The sequence below is a fragment of the Glycine soja genome, chromosome 11, assembly GCF_004193775.1.
Source record: "Glycine soja cultivar W05 chromosome 11, ASM419377v2, whole genome shotgun sequence".
Taxonomy (NCBI): Eukaryota; Viridiplantae; Streptophyta; class Magnoliopsida; order Fabales; family Fabaceae; genus Glycine; species Glycine soja.
The window spans coordinates 36353193-36367770 of NC_041012.1; the positions used below are offsets into that span (position 1 = coordinate 36353193).

At 32.4% G+C, this 14578-nt stretch overlaps 2 protein-coding genes across 2 annotated transcripts; one reads left to right on the forward strand and one right to left on the reverse strand.

The window, feature by feature from the left end:
- Positions 1-5263: 5263 nt before the first annotated feature.
- LOC114376839 (histone H3.2) lies at positions 5264-5900 on the forward strand. The gene has a single exon (XM_028335133.1). It carries the CDS (start codon positions 5342-5344, stop codon positions 5750-5752), a length of 411 nt encoding a protein of 136 aa, XP_028190934.1. The 5' UTR covers positions 5264-5341; the 3' UTR covers positions 5753-5900.
- Positions 5901-6423: 523 nt separating this feature from the next.
- LOC114376840 (probable glucan endo-1,3-beta-glucosidase A6) lies at positions 6424-7850 on the reverse strand. The gene is made up of 2 exons (XM_028335134.1): positions 7770-7850; positions 6424-7677 (listed from the first exon to the last, which is right to left on the reverse strand). The coding sequence occupies exons 1-2, from the start codon at positions 7813-7815 to the stop codon at positions 6548-6550; spliced, it is 1176 nt and encodes a 391-aa protein (XP_028190935.1). The 5' UTR covers positions 7816-7850; the 3' UTR covers positions 6424-6547.
- Between the last annotated feature and the right edge of the window lie 6728 nt (positions 7851-14578).

A 14578-nucleotide genomic window follows, 5' to 3' on the forward strand; every position in this document is an offset into this window, starting at 1 on the left:
TCTTGATCTTTTTCTCTTTTAATCCATCATTTTCATATCTGCAAGTCATAAATAATAAAAATATCAATTCTTATCATTTAAGTAAAAAATAACTACTAAATAAATATTTTTAAAGATATTTTCGATATATTCTTATTATAAAAAATATCTCATATTTAGCAGTTATCAACTATATTGACAAGGCCCTATCAATTCCTTCATGTAAGGTCTAATTCTCTGGACCAAAACCTTGGATATGACTTTTAGCAAAACATTGCACAAGCTAATAGGGCAAAAATCCTTCAAAGTAGTGGGATTATCCACTTTAGGGATGGAAACAACTTGGGTCTATGCAAGACCTGGATTGATGTCCCTAGTAGCAAACACTTAAGCCACCAAATCTGAGACTTCATTCCCTTTCGTATCTCAATAAATTAGGTAAAAGATAGGCTGAAACTCATTTGGGCCTGGTGCTTTATAAGCTCCCATGGAAATATAGCCTTCTTCACCTCAATAATATTGGTTGAAGAAGAACTTCAAATAAATTTTGTCCAATGTTAAGGATATTCAAAAGAATTAAACTGGGTGGATCACAATGGCTTTTATTTTGGAAGAGGTCTTTAAAAAAAGTCTAGGCCTCCCTTTTCAAAGTCTCCTCATCAAAACACCATATGCCATCAATCATAAGAAAAGTCACTTTGTTCCTCCATCGGTGAATAATAGTCTGAGTGTGGAAAATTTTGGTATTTTTGTTGCCAAATTTTACCCATTTTTTCTCTTGACTGTTGGAACCACATCATTTCCTCCAGAGCCAACATCGTATCATATTGCTCTTGAAGCCTCTTCTCTAGTTGGACCATACAAGTGTTCAAGCTGTTGGTGAACCCCTTAGATATGTGCTTCTAGTTGCCTCTTGCGCTTGAATATATTCCCAAAAGCATCATTATTGAATTTAATGGATTCATCTTTCACAGCTCCCAGTTTATGGAAAATAAAACCTGGACAAGTTGACCATGTATTAGCAACAAGGTCTTTGTAGAGGGGGTGAGAAGTCTATGTCGCTTGGAAGTGGAAAGCCTTGTCGTGAGATTTGTAACAACTAATTAACTAAGATTACTTTATTGGAATTAAGAAAGTTGGCTGATGCTGTAAAAAAATGGTTGATTAAATTAATAATAATATTAAATTTGTGAATAATTTATGTTTTTTTGAAATTATTCTTAAAATTAGACTTATTATCTCTTTTTTTTAACTTGTTACATAATTAGTGTATTAGTCCTCTTCGATTTTTACAAGAGTGAAACTGAATTTGTGTTATTAATTTATAAAAATTATTTACTGACTACAAAAATTATAAAGTAGTAATCAAGAATATTTTTGTTAAAAATAATGAATAGGAAATAATTTGATAAAAGTATTATAAAAAGGATATGTAAATTACTAAAAAAAAAGTATCAAATACTAGGACCGAAGTGGTATTATAGAGGGCAGAGGACCAAAGAATAAAAGTGTTAAAGTTTCTTCTTCAACGTTGATTTGGTCAAATTACTTTAACAAGTAATAAGAAGTTTTCTTCTTCTTCTAATTTTCCCTTTTATTTTATTTTTTCCCCAAATTTTCACATTTGCTTATCAGAACTTTATCAGACTTTGGTAACCACCAAACAATTAACGAGACCATTGCTGGAAAACAAAGTATAAAACTCGATGCACAGCTGAACAAAAAGGAAGAGAAAAAAGGCGATTCCTTTTTCGTGCTAAATATGAGAAATAAAAATGAAATTCTCCTATTAGAAGAATAGGTGAAAGATAACCGGTGTAAGGAAGGAATAAAGTGCCCTTTCCACTAACATCTAACAAATATTCCCGTTTTGATGCTCATGTTTAGAGCTTTAAAGGAGGTTGATTAATGGATGCTATCCTTGTTTAAGGTCGTAGCATCTAAGGGTCTATCATTGAGACCAAGTCACATGGATACCCATGATCCACTATTTTCTCAAAAGGATGACATAAAACGGGTGATGTGGTGTGTGGTCTTGAGTTAACTTTGTAACAACAAATAAGTGCCCGCAAATTGAGGATCAAATGCGTGGCGGTGGATACCTAGAATTGTGTCACCAAACTTGAGATCTTATCTTATCATCACATGAATTTGGTTCATTATTTCAATTTTTCTTGCATTTTAGGATAGGAAGGAGACGATCATTTTAAGCTAAATATTTTCTATAAGGTTATGATTGAATTGATAGCAATGACAGTGTGAAAAAAATAGAAAATAATGTTGGTACATTGTGAGTGTAAAAAGATTTTAGACAGACAATCAATCATAGTGGTTTAATTAAATACATTAAAAAATAATTTTAAAAAAGTAAACAAATCAATATTCTGTTACATTAAAAAAAGTAACCCTCTCTACTCTACTCGACTCACGCAGCTTTTGCCTTTGGAGTTGTCACCTCCTTGGCTCCTTGGAGTTTCGCTTCATGAACTAGTAGTGGAGATCAAGTCAACAACGAGCTAAAGAAGATCCAAAAGATTACTCCTCTCATTATTCCTTCTCCCGGCAACGACAACATCTAGAGGCAACATGAGAGATTGAAAAGTAGAAAAAATTGTGTGCAAGTAAAAAAAAAAAATGAAAAAAAAGAGGAAGAAAGAAAACACTGGGAGGGAAATTTTTTTCATGACACTTGTGTACTAACTCAAGAATAAAATAATTAAAGTTTAAATTTTAAATCCACCAACAAAAATAAAATTTGTATTTTAGTTTTTATAAAGTAAAAACTGCCACAGTTATTATTAGAAAAAAAATATAAACTGTATTAAAAAGAAAGACCTAATATATATTTTTCTTATCTAAAGTAAAAATATGTTTATTAAAATTTGTTTTAAGTCCCACTTATCCTCTGTCTCCTTACTTATTGTTTGGAGGGATTTGATTTTGGACTGACTTATTATTATTAGGAGGGGTTTGATTTTCTAAGGAAATATATTGATATACCTTCATTCTCCTTCCTCTTGGTCTCTAGTCTAAATTCTCTTTTATATGTTATTTTTCTTCCGGCTACCTTTCTTTTATTTAACCTTTCTCATTCCTCTATTCATTGTAAATTACTCCACGAAAGAAAAAATTTAGACTATAATGACAGAGTTGAAGACAGTGAGAATTATATGACAATCTAATATTGTAAAATGAAATATATCAATGTAGGCTGTCTTGATTGTTAATCTTATGTCGTAAGAGCTTATGGGGAGGGTCATTCAGTTAGACAAACGAAATCTGATCAAATTTACGTGTGTATATGTTCATAGGGATGAATCAATTGATTCACATCATATGCCGCCAAGAACAATTTTCCTTTAGGAAATATTCGGCCTATATCTTTCCATAATATACTATCAATCATTATCATTTATCACACGTTTAGTATATTATTTTTACACCATTATAACATCTATTTTAATAATAAAAATAAATAATTTTTAATAATTATTAGGACAATTGGGTGAGAAATTTTTAAAACTAATTATTTTATCTTTTGTTTTAAACTATTGGACCTATAAATGGATCAAGTGTAGGATCCTATTAACAAGTAGAAATATTCATTTGAAATGGGCTTAAAGCCTAAGTTTTTTCCTTTTTGGTTAGGGAACTACTATTCCCACTATCAACCCTTCCTATTGACACCACAACCTTAAGGTACCTTCTAGGCGTGCTTGCATTATATTGGGGTGAATATAGTGATGTGCTTGCTCTTGGGACCATTATTTATCCACGTTATAAGATGTCATTTTGAAGTTTTGTTATACAAATTTGGTCTTAGTGAAATATCTTGCCAAACAAAATTGAAAGTGTCAAAACACAATTCTCTCTTTCATGAGTATGTCAAGAATTCTAAGAAAGAGGGCAACAAGAATCTCAAGCTCATCCTTCCTTGGCTAAAGGAAAGTTAACATCACTAGTTGCATTTGTTGATGTAAGTCTATTTTTTTTTCCAAACCTAATTACTCATTTATTTCATTACTTGTGTTATTTCTTTAATATTTAATTTTGCATTTTGTGTAACTAATGTAGGAGTTCATCCAATTTGAGAAAGATAACATATCACAAGATGGTACCTCTCAATTGGATATTTATTTGGAAGAACAAAAATTATATTTGGTATATCATCCGAATCTTGATATTTTGAATTATTGGAAGGAGAAACAAGTTAGATTTCCAAAACTTTCATTATTGGCACGTGACATTTTAAGTATTCAAATAACAATTGATGCATTCAAACAAACTTTTAGAATGAATTCTTGTATCCTCAATAAATACTAAAGTTACCTCTTTCAAATAATGTGTAATTTTTGATATGTACTAAAAACTGGTTACTAGGATTTGAGGTGCAAGACAAATACTACATTTTTAATGTATATTTATTCTTATTTTATTTTTTATGATGATTTGTAGATAAAGTGGACAAACCTTCAAAATGGAGGAACTAACTACACCAAGGATGGGGCAAACATTGTCAACAAAGAGGATTGACTATCTGATGTTGTGTTATTTGAAAATTCAATAAACTATCTATTTGTATTTTATTACTTGTATTTAGACTTGTTTGGATTTAGACTTTACACTTCACATAATTTAGATTTGAGTACTTACCTATTTGTATTATATTTATGTATATTTAAAATTTACACTAGAGACTTGTTTGGATTAAAACTTGACACTATCTATTAATATTGTATTTATTTGCACTTAAAATGATTTTTGTAGATAATTCACAATTGTTTGTAAGATGAAGATAATTTTTAAGATTTTTAATTTTTCTGTGAGGATGCCAACTTACCCACAAAGTCCATCGCCTATGTAGGACGGATACCAGCAAACAAAAAAAATCCATTTAAAATGCGAGTTTTGCGATAGGGACTTACCCGCATGTGGCTTTACCAATAGCAATACTCTTTTGGTTTATTGATTTCGACTTGGAGCCCCATTTTCAGAACCCGCCCAAATTTTCTTTCTGTTTTCGTTTTCCCTGCAAGAATATATCGATCCGCATCGCGTTATGTAATTCAATCGCAGCCATCAATTATAACTAAATCAACGGCCACGACGATATTCCCTATAAGGCCATAATTTTTCAGCCACGTCACTGATCCGCGCACTACCACACCTTCAAACGAATCCCACACGTCCATTCCCCAAAAAAATTAACGCTCAACATTCCTCATTCACCTCTCACCCTTCGCGCACAAACCCCAATTTAAAAAGCTCACACTATATAAGACGCCTTCCAACAATTCTCGAAAACAAATAGAGAAAACACAAAAAGTTCTGTTCTTTTTCCCACCCAATTCAGTTTTCTCAAATGGCTCGTACGAAGCAAACGGCTCGCAAGTCCACCGGCGGCAAGGCGCCACGTAAGCAGCTGGCCACCAAGGCGGCTCGTAAGTCTGCTCCGGCTACCGGCGGCGTGAAGAAGCCGCACAGATTCCGTCCGGGAACCGTAGCGCTCCGCGAGATCCGGAAGTACCAGAAGAGCACGGAACTTCTGATCCGGAAGCTCCCGTTCCAGCGATTGGTCCGCGAGATCGCGCAGGACTTCAAGACCGACCTTCGATTTCAGAGCTCCGCCGTCTCCGCCCTCCAGGAAGCCGCCGAGGCCTACTTGGTTGGTCTCTTCGAAGACACCAATCTCTGCGCTATTCACGCCAAGCGTGTCACTATCATGCCCAAGGATATTCAACTCGCTAGGCGTATTAGGGGCGAGCGCGCTTAAATCTAATTATTGATTCTCTGTATAGACGATTTCAATTTCAAGCGTTCTTAGTTAGAACTTTTGATTTGGTTTTCTTGTTGTTGATGATTCTGTAATGCTGCTGTGATGTTAACGCTTTATTAATGAAATTATCACTTTTTGTCTTCAATTGTTTTTCTCTTCAATTTTAAAATAATGTGGAGTTGTAAATGCACAATCTGCCTTCTCGATTTGCTTCTTATTCATTATGATCTTGATCATGTTTGTAGTTAATGTCTGGTTTTTACTCTTATGCTTGATTTTCTAGGTGATTTTGAGTTAAATAATGAGATGTCTCTATTAGTTTACTATAACCATGTTTTTCTGAATACAAGTGATGATGTGTAAGAATGGTTCTTATTAGGTGACTAAGTTTTTGTAAATTAAATTATAGTGCCTGTGTGTTATACAGTCACCTGGAAACATTCCCTATCAAGGCATTTGAATGTGATTCCGTTTTGCTTCTACATCACTTTGAAGATTGGATATTTGAAATGAAATTTTTTTAGAACTCGGAATGTTTTAATGTTAAGCTTGATAAGCATAGTAATAAGCTTACCTACAAGGTTACATTTTCGGAATTGTTTTTTCATATTAATAATGGTGAATGTGCCAATGTGGATCGCCAACACAATGTGACCTTGCAGGCTGTAGCTTCTCTGTCAAGGGAAGTTAATAAAAACTTGGATTTCACTCAACTGTTTTTTATTACATTAAGAAACCCTATAGTCTATAAACTAATAATCCTTTCTTTGGATGAACGATCCTAAATTTCTTTTAAGTGCAATTTTCACTCAAGTCGGTTTCCTCTACTTCCCTTGCAGCCACACCCAACATCTTTCCTTTGAATGGTTTATTGTTGTTTGAAGCGGGTAATGCTGCAAAATCTTTCATGGGTTGCTTTCCTGTTAAGTCAATGTCATAAATTGGGGTTCCATCAGGGTGTAGCAAGCCCCAGTGTCTCTCTGTTCCAGGACCAGGCTTTTGGTTTTCATCAAACAGTGAGAAGATGAATGTTGGAATTGCAACCCCGGGTCTAGCCGGGGTTCCAATTGGTGGTTTTGTTGTCATTCTTTGAATGAGGTTGCGGTTGTATGTGGCTGCATTGATTGTGTTTGCTCCAAGTTCTTCCCTGTCACCGGAATTAGGCCAACCGGTTTCAGATATCACGAGGTTGATGTCAGGGTACCCGAGTTTTGCCATGGCGAAGATGAGTGAGTCAAGCATTTGGTCCAACAAGTTGGTATAAACCAAGCCACTGCCAGGGTCTCTTGTTCTGCTGGAATTTCCCCTGAATAGAGCAAATTCAAGGCTGATATTGTAGGAGTTCATTGACCAAGGGAAATAGGGATATACATCAATGAAGAAAAAGGACTTGGTTTGGTCCAAGAACTTCAGCATTGGCACCATCACGCTGTCTCTTATGTCTGATCTGAACGCGCTGCTGGATGGTGGGAATGTTGATTGTAACACATCCATGGCTAATGGGGTACCAATTTTGATGTCTCTGATGTTCTGAGCTCTGAGGGATCTCTCGATGCTACGCATCGCCGGGACAAGATCGCGCCACATTTGGTGGCCTTGCTCTGAATTGTAGCTCAGCACTTCGTTTCCCATGAGTAGGTAGCGGATCATGGTGTTGGGGTAGTAGGGTAGGACATTGTTCCTCACCCATTCATCAGCTATGCTTTGGTTTGCAGCAATGCCTGAGATCTCATTGTTTGGGATCATGATGGAAACTTTGAGCTTGGTATTTGATAAAAGCCTCAAAATCTCTGGGTTGGCATCATATATTTTCACACGACCAGCTTTCATTGTTGTTAGCAACTCAATGGACCGATGTGGAGAGGGTAGATTGTTCCCAAGTTGGCCATAGTTCACACCAATGTTGCTTGATGCTTTTGATCCTGTAGAATTGCATGAAAATTGTTGTCATGTCATGTTTGTAAAATAAGATTCAATTCTGTAGCAGAAAAGGAGTGTGTTATTTCGAACTTACTTGATAGCAAAAGTAAAAAGATCAGAAATATAGCCACAGTACTCATTTCTGATTTCTCCAACTTTTATGCAATTGGACCGGTTGCCTCACAATGTTGCAATGGTTAAGGAATAGAATGAGGTAAAGAGAACATTAGCAGCATCAATTTATACAAGTGAAATGAAGGCTAATAGCAAGAAATCAAATACCTGTGCAGAAGGATCTTTTTGAGTGCACATATTTTATTGTTCACAGGAAGCAGCTAAATATGAAAAGAATTATCAAAGGTGTTCAACACACATGAACAATTAAATTAGTGGTAAAAGGAAAAGGATGTGTTTTGTTTGCTTCGTGCTTTGGCCTTTTTTCTAACCAATTTTTTATCATAAGAAACTTAGTTACATTGGTCACAAACTTTATAACAACAACTATAATGCACAATTGATTAGATGAGTTATTTAATTTCGTGGGTTTTACAATTTCACTTAACTGTAAGTACTTTATACAAAAATTTATTCAAATGTTAATATTATTAAAATGAGTGTTTAACTTAATTTTGTGAATTTTATAATGTTTAAAAAATATTTTGTTTATGATATACCCTTGTTAAACACCTGTACTTGTATTAGTAATGTTATATCATGTGTTATAGTGAAAACAAGTTAAATAACTAATAAGTATCTCATTCTCATCAAAGATGTTCTAATAGAAAAGAAATCACTAGCTTTATGAAAATCATGGTTATGTCACGTATCTCTTGTGATATGGGACAAATCATAGCAACTATTTTATTGTTCTATTGTTCCCTTCTCATGACTTTTCTCGTTTGATGTCTATTGTTATACCCAATTGAGTGGAACGAATTAAGCAGTAAATTGTTTGACTTGAGAAAAACACATTTCAAGTTGGTCGCATCTGTCTTGGATAAATTATTTGGGGTGTAACAGGCAACATCAATATGATTCTATTCGTAGGTATATGGGTAGTGTACGGTATCCGAAATGAAATACGGTGATTTAAAGAAAAATTATGGTTAAATAATTGATATAAACTAATCGGTGTATTTTTAACCGATTCTTTTCTACCCAAAACAATCTCATTATCAGTTTTCTTTTAGCATATAATGCTGATTTTTCTTCTTCTTTCATTTGAACGGCCAAGATTAATTTTATCAAGTATTCTTTTTTGTTTTAATTTTTCTGTCAAACTTTTATATTCTTTTAGCATACAATGTTTTAATTGATCAAAATTCTATTTTTAAATTATTATTTTTAAATGTAATATTTCTTTTCTTAGACACCCGTATAACACATTATATTGGGAGATACGACTAGTATTATGAATACGAGTTTAGTGCAAATCTCTAAACTCATACGCAAAAAGTATAGACGTGGACTTGATCGCGATTTTGTTACCTTGTTTAAGAAGAATTTTTTAAAACTACTGTAATAATTAGGCAATCTCTAGATATATACACTATCTTCCCTAATACATAAAAAAGAAGAGAGATATACACTATCCGATTTCGGAAAGTCGTAGGTGGCCATTCATGCAAGGTGTACTACAAGAGAAGGACAACGACAATCAACATATGCTACCATGGTTACACCCCAAAGTCAATATATATATATATATATATATATATATAGAGAGAGAGAGAGAGAGAGAGAGAGAGAGAGAGAGAGAGAGAGAGAGAGAGAGAGAGAGAGAGAGAGAGAGAGAGAGAGAGAGAGAGAGAGAGAGAGAGAGAGAGAGAGAGAGAGAGAGAGAGAGAGAGAGAGAGCAGCTTTTAGATAAAAATAAAAGGTCTAGATTTAATTATTAATTAAATGAGGTGAAGAAAAATATCATTTATGAGAGAGCCAAAATTAAATATACGTATAATTTTTCTCACACATAATTTAATCAACAATTAAATTTTGATCTTTTATTTTGATTTAAAGACGTTATTTAATCCTCTCATTTCTTATAATAAAATACTCCTCTTTCCCTATATATATATATATCCCTTTGTGTAAATTTCTAATTAAAAGAGAACCACACATTTAGTGGACAAATTATTTTTGAATGATGTGTATTACATTTGTGGAATCTTTATCATCTTTTATAGTGTGGACCTACAATAAGATAAAAAGAAAGATGCATGTGTTGGTGTATCAATTATTTTCCTTAATTATTATCGCCTTTATAATCTTAATTTAACTACATGAGAATCACAAAGGGATAAGCTTCAAGCGTAACAAAGAATTCAATCAATCAATCAATATAAGACACTCCCCTCCTTGAGATACACTTCAATACTAAAACCTTCTTGACACTAATAATGCCAACATGAGTATTGGTTATTATGTTGATTTAACAATTATATGTTTAATAATTTTAATATTTGAGTCAATAGTTCTATTCAACTAAACACTTTAAAGATAAATGACTCGATATTGTTTTGTGAATACCTTACTAAGAAAAAATAAAATTAAATAAGTTGTATATTATATATTGTATAACAAAAAAGGACATTTGCAAGTGAAAATTATAAATTTGAGTCATTAGTCATCACAATACCTCACTTTGATAAAAAAAAATGAAAAAAAGTTGCATTACATCATAGTATCAAATCAAATAAAGACAAATTGGGCAAGCCAATGCACGTGTTGGTCTATCAATTACACCTTATTAAAATAACTATTATCACCAAAAACAAGCCCTTGGTTGCTTGGTCAGTAATTTGTTCTCCGAAAAAAGAAGGAGATTTAAGCCTTTTTAATCTGAAGGACTGGAACCTTGCGCTTCTTTCCCGTATCCTGTGGGACTTTCATTGTAAGAAAGATTCTCTATGGGTTCGGTGGGTTCACCATTATTATTTCAGAGGGAGCGGTGTATGGAATTACAATATTTTTTCATCAGATTCAATTTTGATAAAGAAAATCATTCAAATAAGGAACTTTATTATCTCCAAAGAGCTAAATACGGAAGAGGCCAAAAAGAGGATTCAATCTTGGAGCACCAATGAACAATTGTTTGTTGGCAAAGTCTATGAAAACATTAGAGGTGTCAAGCCTACTATTAGTTGGTGTTCTATTATATGGAACCTAGCAATCCCCCCTAAGATGTCTTTCATTCTATGGCTTGCTAAAAGGAACCGGCTGCTTACTCTTGACAAAACTGCTTTTTTGAACAAGGGTTCCCTGTGCCCTTTATGTTCAAATGAGACTGAATCAAATGCTCATTTGTTCTTTTTTTGCAGAAAATCTCTCCAAGTTTGGGTTCACATTCGTGATTTGACTCATTTTCGCAGGTGTTTCACTTCTTTGCAGCGCATTACTGACTCTTTAATTAGGGGCAGATCCACATCAGGTGTTCAAGGAAAATTTCGTTGTCTGACTACAACAATTACAGTCTACTGCATCTGACTGTCTAGGAACAAGCTGATTTTTTAAGATTATCAATTTTCTGTAATAGAGGTTATTAACAAGATTAAGTTTCTTATATATAGACAAGCGCACCTGTTACATTTGTTTTAACATCTTGATATAAGTCTTCTTGTATTAGAGAAGTTTTTTATTTTTCCCATTTATTGTATCATTTTGGGTTTAATATAATTTACATTTTTTCCAAAAAAAATAACTATTATCACAACATAAAACAATTGGCATGCTAATAGGCAGATATATATTGTAGTTTAGGAGGAATGAAATTTATCTGTAAAGTCTGTTCTTACAAGTGACACACATACGAGATTATATTCCATTGGAATTGTGAGGCCTGGTCTCTCCTCCATGCCAACTTTTGCCTCATTTCCCTTCAATATTTGTCCTTGTGAACCCACCACTTGCAAATCAAAGCACTGAATAAGAGATGGGAATAGGAGATGCAAGAAGTGTTGTCATTCCTGAAGTAGCCAAATTGACTCCAGGGCACATATTCTCCTCCCAGACCCAAATGGGAGAAGTTGAAAATGTTGTCCCCTAATAAGATCAAGAGACCCTGCTTCCCCTTCAGCCCTTGTTGCTAATTTTAAAAATTTAAAATTGATTTTGGAACTATATTTGATTATGAGTTGAAGTAACTTTGAGTAATTTTTATATTAGATCAAAAAATTTGAATTGAATTTTATTTCTAATTTGATTTTATAAAACATTCAAACATAAATTACTTATTTTCAAAATCAAATTTAACTAAAACATACAGTACCACAAGATTTACATTATTATATCACTTAGACACCCTTGATATCATCATACTTCTTTAATTACACAGCTCATAGAAATTGATCTAACATTATTCATTTTCTTTTTATTCTCTCTCTTTCTCTTCCTTTTTTTTTTTCATTTTGGAACCCCTTCACTTTCACAAAGTGTTTGATAGCAATGAAATAAAGGATAAAAAAAAAGGGAAAAGGAGGAGGAAATACAAAAGAGATAAAAATATGGGTGGTCTGAAAGAGTAAGATAGGAGAGGAGAAAAAAAGATGTGTGAGTAGAATAATAGATTTATAAACGTGATACTAGTCCTCAGAAAGATCTTACCTCTTTTGAACATTTCTTTATTTTAAATATTTTCTAACTAATTTTTTTTATCTCTTTCAAAGAGTCAAAAAGTATTTAGATGTCTAAATTTTTTCCCTATTCCAAATTTTGGAAAATATTTTGACTGACCAACACCAAAATTTCTTGCCTACCAGATATTTTCCTTTGAATAGAAAATCCACCCCAACTCACTCAGTTGCCACCGAATTTCTCATTGGAAATTTTATCACACATTGTTGTTGTAGTCAATTAAACACGAATTATTGGCCTATATATTGCCTAAGAATAAGATAACGCAAACATTTAGGAATAATATCTATTTTTTTATTGGGGTACATACAGTCCATACTTCATCAACACGGAGTTGGACAAGAGGAAGAATATCTTTCTATTATTTTTGAGATTTTTTAATTGACTATTTAGATAAAATATTTTAATTTGATGGAGATTATCAATAAGAATGCAAAATAATATATTAATTTTTATGATAATTATTTTAAAAATCATATTAATAATTAATTATAATCAAACAATAAAATACATGATTATTAAACTCTTAGAATAAAATACAAAAATACGAATTCATCTTATTTTACTATTTATTTGAACAAACATGATTAAATGCATTAGTGAAACTGTTTTATGAGCGTTGGGATAGGTAGCACTTGGGATGGGTGTGACACTACTGTGACTCGGTGGAATGCATATGGTGAGTGTTGAATATTTTATCATGAGTCAATATTTAATTTTTACATCTCTAATTTTATATTTTTAATGATTTCCTCGCATACAAGAAAATATGTATATTTCTTTCTAGTGGTGACTGATGGGAATTTGACTTGACTAATTCCATTAAAATATTTTGATTTAGAATTACATACTCTTTTAAATAATTTTTATTATTGATTAAAATTTCTTGGGAATGTTTTATTTATATAATGAGTTTTTTAATTTTATATTTTAAAAAAATTCTAATTAATAATAGTGTATGTTAATTAAAATTTAAATTCATTCATAATAGACATGATTATTTCAAATAATTAAAATTCTAATTAAAAAAATACAAATGAATTAAAATTTAAATTCATTCATAATTATTTCAAATATCTTTTATGATTATTTATAATTTTGTCATCATATTTTTTTAGTCATAAAAATTAAACACAGTACCACAAGATTTACTAATAGGCATGCTTCTTGAGTCGTGAGTCTAAAGTCAACAACACATAATTGGTTGACCAAGTCTAAAGTTATGAAGTTAGACCAAAGCAGCTTGAAATTACTCACAAAATCTAATTCGGTTGATTTGATTGAGAAAAAAATATATGAATTATTATATTTTTATAATAATTTTATTCTTAGGAATAAAAAAAAATCTTAAAACTTGGAAGCTACATATCATATCACACTGGACACTGCCCAGAATTTATCATATTTGAAAATTTATCACACATTGCTGTTGCAGTCAATTAAACAAGAATTATTGGCCTATTTCCCATTGGGTAAGAATAATATTTATATTATTTATTTATTAGGATACAGTCCAAACATCTACCAGAGGAGGGTGGACTGGACTGGTTTTCATGTCGGTTGGTACACCACAGCCATTTGGCTTTCCAAGGTCCATGGACGCTGGAAAACCTACACAACGTGAATGACAATGTCTTGAATGGATACACACCTAACATGCATGAACAAAAAGTAAGAAAAAGAAAATTAAATCAACTCATCCAGTTATAAGCTTTTTAATATTTCCATGAAAAGCAAATATCCACGTCTTACTATATGACTTGTAAATCAAATAGAATATAAAATGTGACCTTTTTGAAAAAATAGCTATATTAAAAAAAATATTTTTCAATATTAACATATTCCCAAATTTAATGTTCAAGAAATAACTACCCAATAGTCAAAATGAACAAGCCCCACATCACTTTTTATTTTTTATTTTTTGGATATTGTGAATAGTCTTTGTGAACCGGCTAAGCGGCAGTTTGCTTATATTAACTGTCTCTTAATAAAAATTGTGCCGGTAGGATGTGTTAATTTATTTATATGTATTTTGTGGTAATTAATGCAACGATAACAAAGCAAAAGAAGCAAACAAAATGCTAAAAACCTACGTAGGGAAGTAAGCGGCATACTATATGTGTTTTTTAAACTTTAAATAAAAGTGGCCTGCAAAAGTAACATTTTTTATTTTTATTATCGTATGTGTGTCTCACTTGCAAATGTCCGTGGTACTAATCATTATTAGGGACCAGCCACAGGCTGTCGTTTTCCTATCATATTGGCATATCATTT